Here is an 18,325-nt window from a genome sequence, read left to right on the forward strand (position 1 = left end):
GCAGTTAACTAGTGTGGTTCAGGCTTAATACAGATGTAGCGCGCTTGAACGCAAAAATCGCATCGTGTGTGCATGAAACGTCGCCGCCATCGCAATGAGCTGGTTATCGCATTCATCGCAAATCGCATCCATCGCATCGTGTGTGCATCGGCCTTTACAGAGTTACAGTTCCACCATGTTTACAGCTATTAATTCACACAACCTACGAATGTTTAATTGGAACGCCCCTTTTTTGCAATTTTGCCCTAAATAAAGGATATCCAAAATCCAAAACTATAACGAACAGAAAAATTATACACATCCGTACGATTTTGTACGCTGCGGGACAAGCTATCTAAAATTCGGCAATTTCTTCTTCTTCCCTTCCCTCTCTTTTCTCATACATATGTTTTGTCAAACAGCTTCATTTAAATAGCGACACTTGACTCGTAATAACCAATGTTTTTTTGGTGACCTTGCCGTTTTACGAAACTGCTCATCAATGACAATTGGATAAAGTGACGGTGCAAATATAATTTTGACTTCACTTGACTCCGTTGATTACACAACGATTTATCAAAATGGCAGTCAAGTTCCAGCAAGCTTTTACCGTTATTGTTTTTGCTTGATAACGCGACGCTTCTGTTGTTAGCTAGGGCTGCTAGGCAAAGAGTGGAATCGCATTTATAATTTTTCTTTAACGAAATGTTTTACCACCACTTGTAACCACTGGAAGTCTGGAAACTAAAACTTGTTGTAAATTGTTGTTTTATTTGTTTCTACGTTACAACAAACAGCGCGGATGCAAATGTTTCCGAAGTTTATTTTTTTTTGTCTCGGCAGTAGGCACCATCGTTCGCACAACACGTTCGAAATATCAGATAAGCAACAAAATGAACAAAAATACCCAACTAATTTATTTTCTTCGATTATTGACTGTTGGAAATTTTAAAGGTAACGAGAGGCAGGCAATGGACTTTTTCACACCACCGCTAGTGGTCACTTTCATTGTGCCTCCTAAAGCACGAACAATTGTGGAAATTTTCTGCTGCGATACCATGAACGCGACTTTGAACGAATCAACGTTAACAGAAAAGGAGTCAATGTTCCAAGCTAAGACAATACCGTACGCTAGACATTTGTCTCTCATTCGCGCTGGCATTTTTCGCTGACCCTTTTCGCCTAAGAAGAATTGGGACAAAAGCCATTCCCGTACTTGCTCAGGTGCATCCTCGAAAATCGTTTTACGTCGGTAGTCAGCACTTTTCATTTTGTGTGTGCGAATTAGATACGTCAAAAGTTGCAGACAGCAAGCATATTCCTCGTACACTTGTTCGTTCTGGGTTGCGGCAAAAATCGGTGTTCGTGCATGGTCGATAATGTACTGGCTTGATAAATTACTATCTTCTTTCATCTCATTAATTTGCTCCCGCGTTGGGTGAATAAATCGTTCTGCATCCGCTTTAAGTGATTGACTTACGATGGCAGGGACCATCTTCGTCAGAGGGTAGACTTCTTCAACCTTTTCAGCATTTGGAGTGCATGGTAAAATCGACTGCATGTCATTAAAGCTTTCTTCTTCATCAGCAACATCAAGGTCTCCAGCCTCAAGCAAGTTTTCAACTGCAGTTTGTACAGCATTAGTGCTATCTGCCACCTTGTTGCGGAGTCTTGACGCCATCGCACGCTTGCGCTTATGGCTGCCAAAAACTTCTGTTAAGTCATCTTGCTTCTCAGTAAATGTTCTGTCAGCAATTTGCTTCTTAGATTCCTCTTCATCACTGCTTATGTCATCATAGTTGCATGCCAACACAGGAGAAAGACTAAAACGGTCAACATCAAACACCTGTGCAATTCCAGTTGATTTATTTATCTTGGCAACAGCAAACTTTCGTGCATAAGGGTAAGTTTCCTGTTCCTCAAAGTTATTTCCCACATAAGTAAGTCGCTGGCCATGAACCATTAGCAACTTTCTCTTGCAGAATCTTGGATCATCCTGTCGTTTGTCCTCATACAGTTCGCATTGAAATTTGGATCCAGTTTTAGCAATACCATTGCTAAACTGCACTAACATTTGCTTTGGTGCATTCTCCACATATTTCAGGGTAAATGCCATTATAAATGCTGAAACATATCATAAAAGATAAATATTATGACAACAAGAGTTTCAGAAGGATTACTACACAAATGGTTCTATTCACATAATCATGTAAGTTATGTAACATTAAATCACCACCATTTTTTTAAATAGTCATCATTATTTTCTACACAAAACTCCAAATGTGGAAATGGCATTGATTCAATGTAGTACTCAAATAAAAAATATCATATTGTTATCGTTTTCTCATTGGTTTCCATTTATATATGGCTCCAGATGACATATCTTCTTTTTTAACCAAGGTCCGGTCATTGGTTTTGTCCTGGCTTACAATTCGACGAACAAACATTTTTTCTGAAACTGCTTCTAGTTCCTTAACACGACGGGTTCGTTTCATTAATTCTCGTTTCACACTTTCATTGTCATTTAGTTTCAATTTCTGTTCATTAATTAAGTGTTTAGGTTTATCTTTCTCTTTGTCCACAAAAATAATATGTTTTTTCTTTGGAAAGGCATTAGCATCTGGAATAATTTGTTTTTGCAGTTTAGCGACTTTTTGCTTTTCGATGTTAAGTTTCCAGTTGATATAGTTCATGTCTTGTGTTTCAAGCAAAGCTTTCTGGGCTCCAGTCATTGTGTCTTCAGGTCTTTCCACATCAATCCAATGAAGACCATCATTTAGCTTTTTGTGAACCATTTTAAAGTAAAACTCATCTGGATTTTTTTCCTGTGCTTTCTTTCGCAGGGCTTTTAACTTTTTTTCCTTGTTGTGGTAGTTAATTGCTCGTTTTTTATAATCCTTTTTCTTTTCCAGCAGTCCAAGCGATTCACGCTCTGAAGGCTGTGCTCGCTCTCGATGGGGCTTTTGTCTTGCCTTTTGAGCTTTGATGAAAGACATATTGCAAAAGAATAGGCAGTTTTTTGTCTACTATATATATGTAAGCAAAGTAGGCTAGCAAAAAATAAAAGGCTTAGAACTAAATAAATTATCAAACTAACCCCATTTTAAATGTTTATTATTTGTAAATTCAGTCAAACAAACGTTATCACAAAATCATTTTTTTTTAAATATTGTAAAAGTAATAAAAATGTAGCTTGTAGCCTTGTAACCGAACCTTTCTAATTTCAGAGTATAAGAGCCACAACCACTTCAAAAAGACATCACGCTCACACATTCACTTCACGTAAACAATCAACACATGTTGCTTTGAAACATAGAAATCATATAAAAATGAGTTAAGAATGATTTGTTTGTTTTTTTAAATGTACTTTTGAAATTGTTGTCTTCCGTTTTCAATACTCATGCTAAACAGGGGCTTGTTTAAACTTTAAACCATCCTGCGAATTCAAAGCAAATTATATTGCTGCATACCCAAATAGTTTGCCAGAGATTCTTATTTACAAAGAACTTATCAAGTTGTCCACATAAAATCGGGAAACATCCTAAATAAGATTAGGAGATGAGACAAACAAATAAAGGTGTTTTGTTAGCTTTCGAAATTTGGGGCTACGTCTTTAATAAATTCAACAAACAAAGGCAGTTCAGATCAGCGCAGAACAGTAAGCGATTTGTCAGAACAATTCCTCGAAGTGCGTCTCCGATTTCTTGCGGTGGCCTCCCGAAAACAAATCATAGGAATGTGATACGGTGCGGAGGTAAGTGATATAGGTCCCTCAACCAGTGCGCCATGACAAGAGAGGGTGCATTGTGACAATATCACATAACTCACACTTATCTGAATATGCGGTAAAGCAGCTTATTGTCACACGTTTTGTCGATGGTAATTGTTAGTACTAATAGTTGGCCTTAATAGTTTTGAGAGTCGTGAGCTGTAGTTAAACCACAGCTGAAAATATTGTCTAAGGTTGTTTGCATTTGAGAAACGTCAGGTGTCAATTATTTTGTGCTAGGTAAAGCATGTTGAAGTCAAATGCGTTTCAAGCATGTAAAAATCACAGGGTGGTAGAAAATGTAACGCTAAAACACTCCAAAATGCACAAAAATAGAAAAACGATGGTGCAGAGAAAGTAGCTTAAAGGACCTTATTGGCCACTGGGATTGGCGCGTTTGGGTATCAGTATATGTGCACCAAAAACAAACTATTGCAAAAATGCAGTTTTTTCCAAAGTTTCCACAGTAATTTGTTTCATGAAAAGTCTGTATTGTTGTGTCAGTATAATCCTTCGGGTTACCACAGTTCGTTGTATCCTTACTTGTGTCACAAAGAAAATGAACTTAGATAATGTGGCAAAGCCTTCCCCAGTCACGCATAAACTGTTAAGTCAATAGGGTGTGGTGAAGTAAAGAACGTTACAAAACAACTGTACTTTAGTTGTGCGAAGGCATTAGAAGATTTTTTTGGCAGTATATCCTCAGCCTACTGTTTTGGTTTTTGCACCAATTGTTAGGTAATAAACTGTCCATTGTAGGCTAGGAGCCCAGTTGAAACAAAAGTAACTGAGGGAATTTACCTAGAAATATACAAGTTGTAATCAAAAGGTGAATGTTGACGTTATTACTTCCCTGAAACAAGTAAGGCATTAGTTGAAGCGCTCGTTGCTTGTGATGTTTATGTTGCTTTTTGTTTTTAGGTCTCCGCACGAAGAAATCTAATCATGTCGAACCAATTATTTATTACTGTCAAATACGGAGGTATATGCAATAAAATCATTGTTTTTTATAAACCGAAGTACGTTCTGTGATGTGAAATTATATGATGCGAATAATACGTTTTTAGGCTGAGATTGGTATTATCGTCGATGCAGCCTACTTTTCGTAAGGCAGCTTTGCCACTGAACAACCATAGCTAACTCGTGTTTCGCTTTGCAGATAACAAGGAAGAGTTATTCAATCCTCACTGCAAGAGTCTTTTGCTGCTGGAGTGTATCAAAGAGAAATGTCATTGCGAAGACGGGAGTGAGTACACCTTCCCTCTAAACTTGTTGGTGGAAGTTGAATGGCAGATGCTTAATGATTTCTTAAAACCGACCACCCAAACAAAACAAGCCCGGTCCCGATAAAAGGACTATGTTATTATTGTAGGGCAGGCGAGGATAGGATTAAGAACCAGTCGTCTGCAACACTGACAATGAAAATAATTGACACTGGCCCGGATGTCAAATTTGACGATTGATTCCGCTGTGTAACTTGTAGGCTATGTTAAATCGAAGAGATTTATCCCAAACTTGCCGCGCTTAAGGCTGAAACGGTATTTTTTAGACAGGATTTTAGTACGCTAAAATGGTATATCATTCTCATTCGTGGTGGGCTAAGTGCACGGGCACAATTTTTCGGCTCATCATAACGAATTATCCAGCATAAATTAATACCATTTTACTAGGATTTATCGACGTAGCTTGTCTAATCATAACATGGGCTTGGATAATAATCAATTACACATTTAATGATTATTTATGAAGAACGCTTATAATTTTCCGAAACAAAGACATTTCCCACATTTGCAAATCAGAAGCAAAGTGCGACAGGATAGTTGATAGCTCATTTTTTGCATAGTCACTAAAAAAATTCAAGTCTTCAAATTAAGTTTTATTATAGTGGCGTACTGGGTTGAAAAAAATGGGAAAAATTATTGAATACAAAACTGGCAACAGTAAAACTTGGCGCAGCGAGTTTTAAAACGTTACTGTAACAGCCGCCTATGCATTAACCGGTTCGTTTTGTTGCGAGTTCGTAAAATAGGATGTTCCTATTTTCATAGTTACTCTCGACCTGGTAGATGAAACGGGGCACGTCTCCAACATTTCGTACAAAGAAAACCTGACCGATTATGCGAGTCAACATTTGGAAGGTCGAAGAAAATACGTCCTCGTCAAAATCATAAGTAGAGTCTAATAAATATTTTACTTCTAGCTATACTACCCAGAAAAAATGCACCAAAAGTATGTGTTAACATTTTCACGTTTCTGTATTACTTTGAATCGTTTCCTAACACAGTGACTTTTAGTGAGCTCTTTTACCTTATGGTTGTAAATATTATCTCGTTTCAGAATCATCAAACGTTGATATTGAGCCTCACAAATACGAGCCGCTACTAAACAACATTGAGAAGCTGTACCCGGAGCTTGCAGAACGACTGGAGAGGTTGTCAAGGCCTGCGCAGCAATCGCCCAAAGGGAAGACTGTGACTAGTAACAAGAAACGACTCGGTCAACAAGCAGCCAAGACGAAATCGCCAAAACGAAATTCGCTTGCTCGCATTTACTAAACACTGTAACCGCACGATTCTTTTGCACTTAGATTGTACGTGAATGGCTAGTTAAGAAAATACGCATCGCTTTGAAACGCGTCTTTGTGCATGTTGTTAACCAGAAAATAGTATGCATTTAACATGGTAGAAAAACTAAAGCGTCGTTTGCTGGTTTATAAAGTGAACACAGCACGAACAGTAAAACAGATACAGAAAAATCAGAAAATGCAAGATGTGTTGATGTCAGTATTAAAGTACTCCCTCGGCTTATCTCTTGTCCAAGCCCAAACGAGATTGGAAGGCGCTGCCATCACCCTTCGTAGCAAGTTTGTTTATCTCTTGGTGACGCTGTCGCGACACGATTTCCTCTAGAATTTCGCCATCGCCCTTTACCAGCCTTGTACGTCCAGTTTCCTCATCGTAAACTCGCCTTGTACGTCCAGTTTCCTCATCGGTTTATAAAGTGAACACAGCACGAACAGTAAAACAGATACAGAAAAATCAGAAAATGCAAGATGTGTTGATGTCAGTATTAAAGTACTCCCTCGGCTTATCTCTTGTCCAAGCCCAAACGAGATTGGAAGGCGCTGCCATCACCCTTCGTAGCAAGTTTGTTTATCTCTTGGTGACGCTGTCGCGACACGATTTCCTCTAGAATTTCGCCATCGCCCTTTACCAGCCTTGTACGTCCAGTTTCCTCATCGTAAACTCGCCGGACCACACTTTGCCGGGCTTCCCACTCTGCTTGCGTCATAGGGCGCATTGCTAACGCCCGGGGATCAGGCTCTACAAATTATCAAATTTTACATTTATTAGCATGTTAACAGAATCATAAAGATGGCATCCTATCATGTAAAAGCACTCCGGGGGGGAAAAATCATCTAAAAAATATCTATGTAACAAAACTAAATTAATCTACCTTTTGGCAGAGTCTTTGTGTCCTCATTAGCTTTTTTGGACTTTTTTGAAAACTTTTTATCTGTATCAGAACTGCTGTCTTTGTTTGTTCCTTCCTTTTGTAACTTTTTCTTTGCTTTTTTGGCTTTCTTTCTGACCTCGGGTGAGGAACTGCTAGATGAGGAAGCAGACCTTTTTCTGCTTTTACTCAATTTTCTTTTTTTCTTCTTGTTTTTCGATTTTGATCTTCTCTCCTCAGATGAGCTTGATGAACGTTCTCTCACATGTTTCTTTTTTTTCTTTTTCTGTTTTGATCTTCCCCGGTCCTTTTTATCTCTATTTGTTTTCATATCCTCTTCAAACAAAGGTACCTTATTTGTGAAAAGTGTCACATTGTATATACCAGACCAACATGGATCAAAGAATTTAAGTCTCAGAAGAACAAAACATCTGTATGTAAGATATATAAATCTTGTGGACCTGAAAGAAATGATATTTGATAATTTACAGGTTACAATTTGACAAATGAACAAACATATTTTAAAGATAATAGCAATTATTAGTAAGATACACATTTACTAAAAACATTTACACGTTTTTGCATTAGTAGACATCAAATAAGGCTGTTTTGGTAAAGTTTACCTCAATATTGCAGATAATTTAAACCATGTTTTGTTAAACTCATTTTGCACACCAACAAAGTCCAAATTTTTACACCACAGCACTTGCATTAAAACATGTTAGCAACCACATCACAACAATAAATAAAATATTTTATGTAGACACACAAAACACAAAATTCTGAATATTACTTAGTGAAATTACAATCAAAGTCTGGTACAATGTTAATAAATCATCCACAAAGTAAGTTTCCTAAATTGAACATTGCCAGGATAATCTACGAAAGTCATCTGCAAAATATATTGCAACAATTTGTGCTGGACGACACACAAAAATTCTCTAAATCGTTTGTAAGCATTGCAACAAATCATCCGATTTATAACTTTAGGTGAAATGCAGTGCTGAATAAGTAATTATCCATGCTACTAAAAAACTGGCAAATGCCGACATAAATCCTTCCTTGGCAAGTTCTGTAAATCCACCATATTCTTCAATGTCCTGTTTTTGATATTCGGTGACATAGAGGCTAAGAAGCACTGTTGTAATTCCTACATATAGTATTATGGCGAAAATTCCAACCAAAGGAATTGTTCCCCACAATATACCAATTAGAACGGAAAGAATTTGCCGGCTCCAGTAAACTACATCCAAAAGGTCTTCTCTTTCAGGCCAGGATGCCCCTTGCTTCAAGGCTTTACTGAACAAACTCGGTTCTTTAATTTTGTAGTTGACCTTAGCTTCCCCCATTTGAACTGTGTGTGTTGCTCAGATTTGCAACTTTGGCTTCAATTTGTTTTATCCAATTCAGTTTCCAAAACACGTTCTATTTTACAGGCCTAAAATTTTCGAAAAAGAACATCAATACCCATCAATACCAAGTGCTTGTCTTTATTACTTTTCCTTTACTATGACAACTTTTGAGATGTATAAGGCATGGAGTTATCGAAAAACCACACGAACTTATTGGCACGACACTGATTGTTACGCATGGTTAATTGATCGTCATGAATGAGTAATCACCGTTATAAAGTCACTCACCGCCGGTACCAAAATTTATGCTTTGTTAAGTATTCTCAAGTTAAGCAAAATTGTTAATTTTGCAGCATACACCGTTTTTAAACAAACAGACAATTTTGGCTGGGAAATAGGAATGTGTACAGAAATGCGTCATTCGTCACCGTTTTTGATAATTTAAAGGAGCCATTTATGGACACAAATTTTAAAGCAGTTTTATTTCTATGACAAACTTCATGATTACAAAACTGAAATGAATTACAGATCAACTATCATAAACTCTAAGTACTAAGTAATATAATAGTTTCTACAATTCCAGAAAGCAAAGTATGTCTACAATGCTTTTGATGACAAGCGATGTTCATGCCTTTTAAATTGTTTTGGAATATCGGAAATAATTGCAAAATTTTTACTGCTGCGGTCAGCATATAACAATGTACAACATAAACACAACATCTTATAATTGCATCACAATAAATCTAGTTTCGAAAACATACTTTTGAGTACAGGAATAATTTTAGCGCTAGTAAAATAGCTGTTGATTGGATCAAAAACAAATCATGACGTTCCATTTTTGATTCAGTTATGATAAAAGTAAAACAGGAAAATTTACACGGTCATTTTGTGCAGTTGATGGGCATGAGCTACACACCGTTTTCGGTGGTCTAGCAACAGTTATCCGGATAACCTTGGTGATTCATTTCTCTTGCAAGTTGGCACATTGTGCAATCCGGGAAGTAATTGAGTGTACACCAGTCGTCACAAATGCTTCCCTAAAGTAGGTGAAAATGTGGACAATGCTTCTAAATAATTTTAAAAATGAGCTACAAATATCATGAATTTGTACAATGTCGTCGTGTATATCGAGTTCCCATATCTAAAAAGTTTAACTTACGCCTCTTTAATAAAATAAGACCCAACGACAATAAACCTTGGTTTGAGATGTTTTAAGCAATAAGAATTATGTCATTTTTTGCTAACTCTCTGATTTAACAGGTATTAAAAATGTCTTGAGACAATTGAGTTAGACACTACAAATCACATATAGGCTAAATAAACTTACGCCAATGTTGTGTCTTGCCCGAAAATTGGCCCTCATTGCCGTGTGGCAACCACAGAGTCCAACACAGCAACTTTCGCCCATACGCGAAGCCATCGAAGCGTAGTATAAGTTTCGGAACGTACATACACAGCAACCTAAATGTTGCAATGCACTTAACAATGAGTATCGATTGATATAATAGTCCCTTATTAATTGTAAAAATCAGTTTTAAAACTCGTGTGATATTAACTTGAGTAGCGACAACTTTAATTTTATTTGACTTTCGTTATCTGACGTTCGAAATTTCTCGGGCATGTCGGGCATAGATATGTTTTCGGAAATATTTGTAGTGACTAGTAGATTACAGCACTTCCTAAACTTAGAGAAATTGCCCTAATGGTGTGATTCAAACAAAAACATAACGCATTCAGGCGTTGCCCGACCAACGAGAACAAAAACATAAAAAGCAAACAAAAGAAGAAAATATCTTATCATGTTAATACACAAGAATAGTCACGTGTTTTTATGCTTTTACTGTTGTATGTGTGGGCTTTAAAACAGAAAATATGACAAAAATTGTTCGTTTAGTTTCACCAAAGTTATTTATTGTAACTGCCAAAAGTTTTGGTCACTCGGATATGCCGACCTTAAAACGAAGTATTTGCGCTTGAGGATCCCTGAGCTGAAATAAAGGAATCTGTTGTTTACCAGGATTTTCTTTCACCGCATTTTTTACGACAAATATCAAATTATTAAAGTTGTGTGAAATCGGTAACATACCGTTGTTTTACAACCTGGTAACATTTTGTAAGGTTTCAAAGTGACGTAGTTGCATGTTTTACAAACGTGAAATATTTTGCACAAACGAAATTTATTTCTACATGAAATATACTTACAAACTTTCACATCAGCACAGCAATCGCACAAAGTAGTTGACCAAGCCATTTTTCCACCAGGTTGTTGCACAACCACTGTTACGTTCTGAACGGTTGGTTGTTGTGTGACCACCTGCCCTCCCTGACCGGTTGGTGCTTGATAGTACATAGTTTGTTCAGCCATTCTTTCTATAATGTTTGCTTTAGAATGCAACACAATATGTTTATAAAAAAGATAAATTCTATTGAGATAAAATAAATCCCTAACAAAATTAATACTAAGTACATATATCAAACAATAAAATCTATTGAAAAAAACATGAAATTCTACACTGCATTAAATGATCAACAACAACCATCGCACACCAAAACCTTACTTGTCAACGACACAAAGGATCCTTAAACTGAGCAACATCCGTTATATTACGATCCTTTATATCTTGGGTATTTGGGGTTACTCTACCATCGCCGTAATCATGAGTACAAAGCGCAGTATGTCATAGATAGGTTCCGCCGACTGCACATCTAATCACTTAAACGACTTTATGATTTGCACAAAGGTGTTTTTATTTATGTGCTTTTCTGTTTTTTGTTGACTTATTCGTTTAAGAAGACCATGAGCATGGAACATTCAAAGCAATTTAAAAATCTGAAACAAATTTAAGATTCGGTTCTATTGAAATGAGTGTCTGAACTCTGAATTGTTGTAACTGGTTTAGACATAAATCTACAGTGCCAAAAATATTTTTCGCCCATCAGACTTAAATTATACCGACGAAGTGGAAGCTGCAGTATCATCCAACACCTAATTACCACACTACACATACTAGCTCTCCGGTGGACCAGATGGAATACAGGTTGTTTTGCATGTACTTGCGATAGCACAGTTACATTGCTCATTTTCTTTGTTACGTTATACGGCGATTCAGCACACATGTTGTTACGCAGATTGCTTTATATTACAGTACACTCAAAATATTTGAATTTAATAACGTTTTGTGTTAGAGTTAACGAACAACAATAAACCGCTTCAGTAAAAGTCTATGCTCTATTTCGTATTTAAATTCTAATTTTAAAATGTTCGGTATTAACTTGACTTGACAATTGGAATAAAACTCTAACTAGTTGTTAAAACCAGTTGTTTAAAAAAACAATTGTACCTTAAGATTATACCATGGCAACGTAACTGGTAGGTAGTTTTATTGAGTGCCAACAATTTTACAACCACTGTGTTTGACATTTTTGGATTTGCAATAAACTACATGAACAAAGGACTTTTACAAGCGTTGCTCGTATAAACACTAAAGGTTTACTATCTGGTAGTTCTTCCTAAAAGCGGCAAAAAATTCCGCCTGAATCCGCCCGAAATCAGAACTACAAGCTAGAACCCCTAATTTTTCTGGCTATTAAAGTTAAGTTTGCTGTATGAACCAGGCGCTCATGAAGGTAAGAACGGTGGTATGTAACAAATCAAAACATGCTCTGTGGTCTGTACACATGCACAATCGTGTAAAACGTAAATGTAAAAATTAGAAACGAGTATTTGGCCTGAATCTTGCCGGTCCTTGCTTATTTATGGCAAGAACTTGGCACAAATACGCGAAACCGAAAGGCTCAACGAGACCTAATACTGGTCTTTATCCAAGTCGAAAGCAATGACCCAAAAAGTTTCAAACTTGACATCATTTTGTGAACAATTTGCGTTAAACGTGGCGGGTCTCTGTATCTTGACGAATTATGACGCTCGTTTCCCTAAAATTATACAAAAGTTATTAAATACAGTAGAAATGATTGAACGTGAGAGCAAATCAAACATGAATCATGGGCGTGACGACTTGTCAGGGTTGGTATATTGTCATATTCGCCTAAAGTGCTTCCTAAGGGACGTAGCATGAACAAGTTACCAGTACTAATTGGGTGGTACGGTCTCATTACTTTGTAGTAAAAGGCGGTACAAGGTCCGTCGATGTTATTTAAGGTTGGATATGTTTGCTGAGTGGTTTATGTGGACATTCTAGCGTCAAAATGAAAGGGTATTTTTGCTTATTGAGTCTGATTGTTTTCGTAGCTTGCTGCTTCACACCTGTGCATTTGAATAAAAGTAAGTAAAGTATCTCAATGTATTTTGAATAAAATCTTGGGTCTATGGATTTTGAGTTTGTCATAAAACGATCGAATAAATTTGATTTTCAAAAAATGAAGGCAAATTGTATGCTATATTTGTTTAGATAACTTCCTCTTGAAAATGTTACGTTTTAAACACATTGTATGTAAAATTGTAATATTTATCGGATGAGTGCTTGCTGTATAACGTGTTTTGCGTTGGACGCATATTAACATTTTAAGTTACGACGAACTATATAGCTATATATATATTTGCAAAAAAACGGTCGTCATCAAATCTTTGCGATATGCTTCTTCTACAGCAAACAGCAACTGCAAATGCTGGTTGAAGTGGTACAAGAGGCAACCGTGTAATGGTAAAAAACACACACCACAAGACCAATGCGAAGCTGCCGGTTGTTGTTACCATGAACACGCTATGGCATCGCCATCTTGTTACAAACCTTCAGGTAACTCTATAGACTTGATTGTATTCAAGAGAAAGGCAAATTTAAGAAACCCCTGAGCCTCATGTGACTTTTTTTTAACAGGATGTGAAATTGTATATGAATTTAAGTGTATTGGGAAATTTAAAATGGATTTGGTCGTTTAGTGATGCGATTTTTTTTCGATACAAACGAAAAATTTTCGATACAAACGAAAATGCCCCTTTTCCGCAAAAAGGGAAAACAAACGGAAAAGCATTAATCCCAATTGGGTCATTGCACATCGGCTATTATTGAGGGGAAAAGACTGCGTCCAGGGTATAACCTGAGATGATTTTTAAACCAGATGGCTTAATGCCAACGTTTTGTATTTAATAGACATACGCATTTTTAAGTTATTAGTCAAAGTAGAAACTTTCTATGTAGCTTATCCCTGTAAAGGGCCTGGATAATCAAACCTCGTTTATAAATGTACAATTTATTTGCAGGATCCTGTCCAGATGAACAATGCATGATAAACTTGGACGAGCGAGAGCTCTGCTACAAGGATAAGGTTTCAAACCGGCTTATGATTCCCCAACCAGCGTGCGAACATGCTGGTTGCTGTTATAATGCAGGTTTTGAGCCGAAATGTTACCAACCCAAGGAAGGTAAGAACGCATTTACTTGGATTTAATGCATTTTATATGGAATAATACAGAGAAGATTGATCAGAAGCTTAACTCTGCGTAAGTTAAAAAGAACGACCATATTTTCCAACTCACACTTCCACGTGTTTTATAAGTGGTCAAACTACTTCGTTACTACAAAGCTGGCAATAATTACTAATAACACGGATATGTACGCGGCGTTGAGATAATGACTCATTTACAATTTAGCTAATTGCGTTCGGCTATACGTAACAAAACTAATGTCCGCAGCGGTGCGCTTAATTACAACCAACAGCTTTTATCCAAGCAATTAATTCAAATTAGCCTTGAAATAAAAGTACAGCAGAGTACAAAAACATCAATTTTGGTTCTATCGTCATGTCAAAATACTAGTAACAATTGCCTACTAGGAAGCTGTAGATCTCTGTCAAAATGTTATTAAGTCTTAAATGGCGTTGGATGGGATTTGCATTTAACTTATATCATTTGCTTCTGTATGGCTAAGGTGGTTTTATGAAATTACCACACACATGTTTATCAAGGATCTGTTGAACCCACCGTATGGTCAAAGTACACGACCGTGGACCCTCTGCATCATGTTCCATATTTGGAGCCAAAGTACGAAAGCATTGCGTTCATTAAAATGAAAAAGGAATGTCATGACTACTTCAGGAGCTCGTGCGGGAATGATGATACTACCAGGTGAAATACATGATTTTAACTATTTCTATCTGTAAATGTTTACGCAGTCATACTTTGTAGTTTCACAGTTGTGATTTATGCTAAAGCATTTTTAAACATGAGCAGCAAACAACATGGTTAAAGTCGGTAAAATATTTCCTTGTACAAGTAAAAACGAAAACAAAGGTTGAATTAAAGTGCAAAACATTTGACCCGCAAATGTCTTGTGCGTTTCTGTCATATTTGACAACGATGCCTTGATTTGTTTCAGCAGCTCAGGCGTCCTGTACATATGCGTCTAATGCAGACCTGGGCATTTTATATTTCTGCAAATCCAATATTCCGGCAAATCGAATATTCCGTTTAATCGAATATTTCGTTTAATCAAATATTCCGTTTAATCAAATATTTCGTTTAATCGAATTTCTCGTTTAATTAAATATTTCAGATAATCGAATTTTCTGGATAATCGAATATTTTGTTTAATCGAATATTCCGAATAATCGAATATTTCGGATAATCAAATATTTCGTTTAATCCAGGGGTACACAACCTGCGAGACAAGTTTGCGGCCTTAAACATGTTTATTAAAATATATGTACTGGAAGCCGTGACGTAAATAAAACTCTTTTACTAAATATTTTGATTTTTGAGCTGCTCTAAACAGTTTTTGTGGTACTAAAAAGAGTATTACTAGCCTAGTAGCCGTATACGTCAGACTTTTTATAAGCCTATTGTGTGCAAACAGGTACCGCAAGCATCACAATATATAGATTATGACATCATAAACACTTAAGACTGGTCTTCATACTGGGCAGCTCAATCTGTGCAACAAGCTAGAAATTAATCTGGTTGTTTGGGCGCCATTAGATGATGTACTACTACGAATTTGTCATGAAAAATTTCGAAAGCCAGAGTTTAACTAGAGTCCCAAACCAATAGTCGCGAGACAGCTATTGCCCACCTGTGACAAATCGAATATTATTGTTCTAACAAGGATATTTGTACACAGGAGCCAGTGTATCAGATTTGGATGCTGTTGGGACCCGCTGAGAGGGCAACAAGGCATTAACCCTTGTTTCAAAGCCAAACGATTCATTACCAGTTTGGGCGAAAGTGAGTCTTCAGTGGACAGACCAAAACAGTGAAATTTCCTGAATAATCGTATCCGTATTTTTGTAGACGAAGTGGACCTGATGTTGCTAATCGATGGTTCGGGTTCAATTGGCCGAGATAATTTTTTGCTTATTCGGGACTGGATAAAATCATTTACCTCTAAGATCGATTTATCAACAGTGCAAATTGGTGTGGTAAGAGCAAAATATGTTTTTATTTCTTAATGCGATTTGCACACACTTTTTTGTTGGAGATGTAAAAAGGGGTCGAAATCCGACACCTTATATACTGCGACAGTGTTACAGAAAATGTTGCATAAACTTCGCAAAAAAATATTTTTCAAACTGAAAACCTTTGCAAGGAATATGTTATTTATCTTCGCATAACTTTACCAGTCAGTCAGCAAAAAAATCGCCTAAAATTGCTGAGGAGTGTGTTTAAGTTCACCCCTGCATCAACTATCACACAATTAAGTTTCAGTTGAAAACATGCATCGCTAAGGGGCCTCATGGCTGAATATCAGTTTCGGCCCGAACCTTTTGAGGTGGTTTCGGTACATCACTAATAGAGAGAGTTTCTGTGTTTCGTATGTGTTTTGATCTATTTGTTTTTATGTCCACGCAGGTCCAGTTTTCAACGTTTATTCAAACCATTATAAATTTGGGACAATACAAAGATCAAGCCCAATTTGACGCCGCGATCGACGGCATGCAGGTGAGAAATTTGCTTGCAACCATTCTTTTACCCTAAAACACATTTGCCATCCAATAACGCGAACAATACCTTTGACTATTCAAACGTGGACATGACATCAACTCTCATTTCATTTTTTTTATCGCGACTTTTTTATTATATCACAACTTTTTCAGTTCTTTTTCTTGGCAGTATTATGGGGGAGGAACGCCGACGGGCAGTACAATTGTTAAAACAATTCAAGAAGATTTTAAGAATCCTGCTGAGGTGCGGCCAGGGGCACGACGTATTATGTTGTTGGTGACTGACGGACAATCCAATTTTCCAAGGTAGCGCAGATGTAATTTGCACTTGCACGGCTGTTTTAGGGCTTAAATATGCAAGTTCCTTTTCTGTACTGTTGCCATCACATTTAAATTGCAAATATTTTTTGAATTTTTTATGCCTGTGAAGTGTGGCAAAAATCTAATTTGGTATAGGGGACAAAACGGTCCAAATTAATGACCAATTAAGAAAATGTGATACTGTAGGTGTTTCCTTCAATTGTCCCGTGTTAAGTATTTTTACGCTGTTGTTATCGTTATGCGATTAAAATCCAACAGAACGGTCTCTTCACGTACCATATTTACCAAAAAAGATTATAGTGCAGTATGTTTAGTTTGTAAATATTTCAAAATCAATCCTCAAACATAATTGTTGCAGCAACATGCTGTCATGAAGCGATCTTGTCAGATAACGTTTATTTTTTGTTCTTTTTTAGCCTTCTACCGATTGCCATACAAACGGCAAAACAGAATGCTGTCAATATATTTGGCTACGGAGTCGGAGACTACGTCAATATTGCTGAACTAACATTTATTACGCAAAGCCCGACAAAGGTCTTTCTTGAACAATTTTCCGACCTGGACAAACAAAATGCACGAATACGTCAAGCAATGAAAATTTGTAAGTACTTTTGTTTTCTTGTAAAGGGTTTAGTTGGCTTTTTAATAAACTGTTTGTTGCTCTTCAGGAATCGGCCTTGGACGATAGTGAAAGACAAAGACAAGGGTGCAACTGGAAGTTATACTTATCTATGTCCTAAATTTGTGTAATTTTATTAAATATTTAAATTATATTTTTATGACTTGTTTTTTACTCTGAATTTATTTAACGTAAGTGTCCTTTTCTTAGCTGCAATAAATTTACTCCGTCAAGAAACTTTTTGTCTTGTTACCAGTGACCTATGATCAACTGGTTATCGAACTTGTGCGTCGAGACGCTCTTATTGTGGATTTTTTCCACGAGGCTCGCGCAATAGTTCTATTCAGTGGTCAAACTCAGTTTAGTATAAAAAAAACTCGAAGAGTTTTTGAAATTCCAACAGCTTGTACGGCCGTTTTGTATGGAGCTGGTATACCAAAGGTGGTTCTGTTTTTGACAAGAACCAGTTTGTCAATTTTTTGTTGAAAGGAGAAATTTTTATGCAAGAGCGCGATTAGAACCGAAAAAATGCAGGTTATACAGTTTCACATTTAAAAAAATGGGATATTTCTTTATGAATTGTTGGGCTATTTGATTTTTTAATCTTCACCATATCCTAGTAGGGTGCACGGTATGCAGTGAAAAGCATACAGAGTAGGCCTAAAGGCAGCCTACGTTGGTAAGCATAGAACGGTGAAGTATGGGTAAATACAGCACACGTAGCTACACAAAACATGTAACGTGGCATCACAAAGCTAATGTGTTTAAAATCCAAGCATATTTTTGTTTTCAAAGTTAAGTGAAGGGTGTATCTTAGATGTTTAGTTAAATAAACCACATCAGTTAAATAAAAAAGGCTAAAATACAAATACAAAAACGAAGATAATTAGGTGTATTTTTGGTCCTTTGAAGACAACTTAGTTTTTGTTAAAAAGAGGA

At 36.7% G+C, this 18,325-nt stretch overlaps 6 protein-coding genes across 6 annotated transcripts; 2 read left to right on the plus strand and 4 right to left on the minus strand.

The window, feature by feature from the left end:
• Positions 1-782: 782 nt before the first annotated feature.
• Positions 783-2,095, minus strand: LOC145230792 (DNA-directed RNA polymerase I subunit RPA49-like). Its single transcript, XM_080096300.1, has one exon. The coding sequence runs from the start codon at positions 2,093-2,095 to the stop codon at positions 896-898; it is 1,200 nt and encodes a 399-aa protein (XP_079952426.1). The 3' UTR covers positions 783-895.
• Positions 2,096-2,103: 8 nt separating this feature from the next.
• On the minus strand, positions 2,104-3,049 carry LOC145230824 (putative U3 small nucleolar RNA-associated protein 11). Its single transcript, XM_080096303.1, has one exon. It carries the CDS (start codon positions 2,973-2,975, stop codon positions 2,313-2,315), a length of 663 nt encoding a protein of 220 aa, XP_079952429.1. The 5' UTR covers positions 2,976-3,049; the 3' UTR covers positions 2,104-2,312.
• Positions 3,050-4,136: 1,087 nt separating this feature from the next.
• LOC145230856 (uncharacterized protein C22orf15-like) lies at positions 4,137-6,596 on the plus strand. The gene is made up of 5 exons (XM_080096305.1): positions 4,137-4,610; positions 4,670-4,730; positions 4,908-4,994; positions 5,797-5,919; positions 6,086-6,596. The coding sequence occupies exons 2-5, from the start codon at positions 4,694-4,696 to the stop codon at positions 6,301-6,303; spliced, it is 465 nt and encodes a 154-aa protein (XP_079952431.1). The 5' UTR covers positions 4,137-4,610; positions 4,670-4,693; the 3' UTR covers positions 6,304-6,596.
• Positions 6,597-6,776: 180 nt separating this feature from the next.
• LOC145230808 (uncharacterized) lies at positions 6,777-7,757 on the minus strand. The gene is made up of 2 exons (XM_080096301.1): positions 7,205-7,757; positions 6,777-7,071 (listed from the first exon to the last, which is right to left on the minus strand). The coding sequence occupies exons 1-2, from the start codon at positions 7,755-7,757 to the stop codon at positions 6,836-6,838; spliced, it is 789 nt and encodes a 262-aa protein (XP_079952427.1). The 3' UTR covers positions 6,777-6,835.
• LOC145230840 (GEL complex subunit OPTI-like) lies at positions 7,663-8,696 on the minus strand. The gene has a single exon (XM_080096304.1). It carries the CDS (start codon positions 8,548-8,550, stop codon positions 8,188-8,190), a length of 363 nt encoding a protein of 120 aa, XP_079952430.1. The 5' UTR covers positions 8,551-8,696; the 3' UTR covers positions 7,663-8,187.
• Positions 8,697-12,676: 3,980 nt separating this feature from the next.
• Positions 12,677-17,617, plus strand: LOC145233846 (uncharacterized). Its single transcript, XM_080098628.1, has 10 exons — positions 12,677-12,835; positions 13,161-13,307; positions 13,772-13,933; positions 14,476-14,635; positions 15,627-15,730; positions 15,797-15,924; positions 16,355-16,444; positions 16,616-16,752; positions 17,184-17,368; positions 17,436-17,617. Coding segments are annotated over exons 1-10 (1,191 nt in total). The 5' UTR covers positions 12,677-12,759; the 3' UTR covers positions 17,438-17,617.
• The last annotated feature ends 708 nt before the right edge of the window (positions 17,618-18,325 follow it).

This window comes from Phallusia mammillata, chromosome 1, assembly GCF_965637545.1.
Source record: "Phallusia mammillata chromosome 1, kaPhaMamm4.hap1.1, whole genome shotgun sequence".
NCBI classification, from domain to species: Eukaryota; Metazoa; Chordata; class Ascidiacea; order Phlebobranchia; family Ascidiidae; genus Phallusia; species Phallusia mammillata.

Coding starts and splice junctions, on each gene's coding strand:
- LOC145230792 (XM_080096300.1), bottom strand. CDS start 2,095: ATGGCATTTACCCTGAAATATGTGGAGAATGCACCAAAGCAAATGTTA.
- LOC145230824 (XM_080096303.1), bottom strand. CDS start 2,975: ATGTCTTTCATCAAAGCTCAAAAGGCAAGACAAAAGCCCCATCGAGAG.
- LOC145230856 (XM_080096305.1), top strand. CDS start 4,694: ATGTCGAACCAATTATTTATTACTGTCAAATACGGAG. Junction 4,731..4,907: donor TATTACTGTCAAATACGGAG/GTATATGCAATA, acceptor TTCGCTTTGCAG/ATAACAAGGAAGAGTTATTC. Junction 4,995..5,796: donor ATGTCATTGCGAAGACGGGA/GTGAGTACACCT, acceptor CTATTTTCATAG/TTACTCTCGACCTGGTAGAT.
- LOC145230808 (XM_080096301.1), bottom strand. CDS start 7,757: ATGTGTATCTTACTAATAATTGCTATTATCTTTAAAATATGTTTGTTC. Junction 7,072..7,204: donor CACAAAGACTCTGCCAAAAG/GTAGATTAATTT, acceptor GATAATTTGTAG/AGCCTGATCCCCGGGCGTTA.
- LOC145230840 (XM_080096304.1), bottom strand. CDS start 8,550: ATGGGGGAAGCTAAGGTCAACTACAAAATTAAAGAACCGAGTTTGTTC.
- LOC145233846 (XM_080098628.1), top strand. CDS start 12,760: ATGAAAGGGTATTTTTGCTTATTGAGTCTGATTGTTTTCGTAGCTTGC. Junction 12,836..13,160: donor ACCTGTGCATTTGAATAAAA/GTAAGTAAAGTA, acceptor CTTCTTCTACAG/CAAACAGCAACTGCAAATGC. Junction 15,925..16,354: donor CAACAGTGCAAATTGGTGTG/GTAAGAGCAAAA, acceptor ATGTCCACGCAG/GTCCAGTTTTCAACGTTTAT.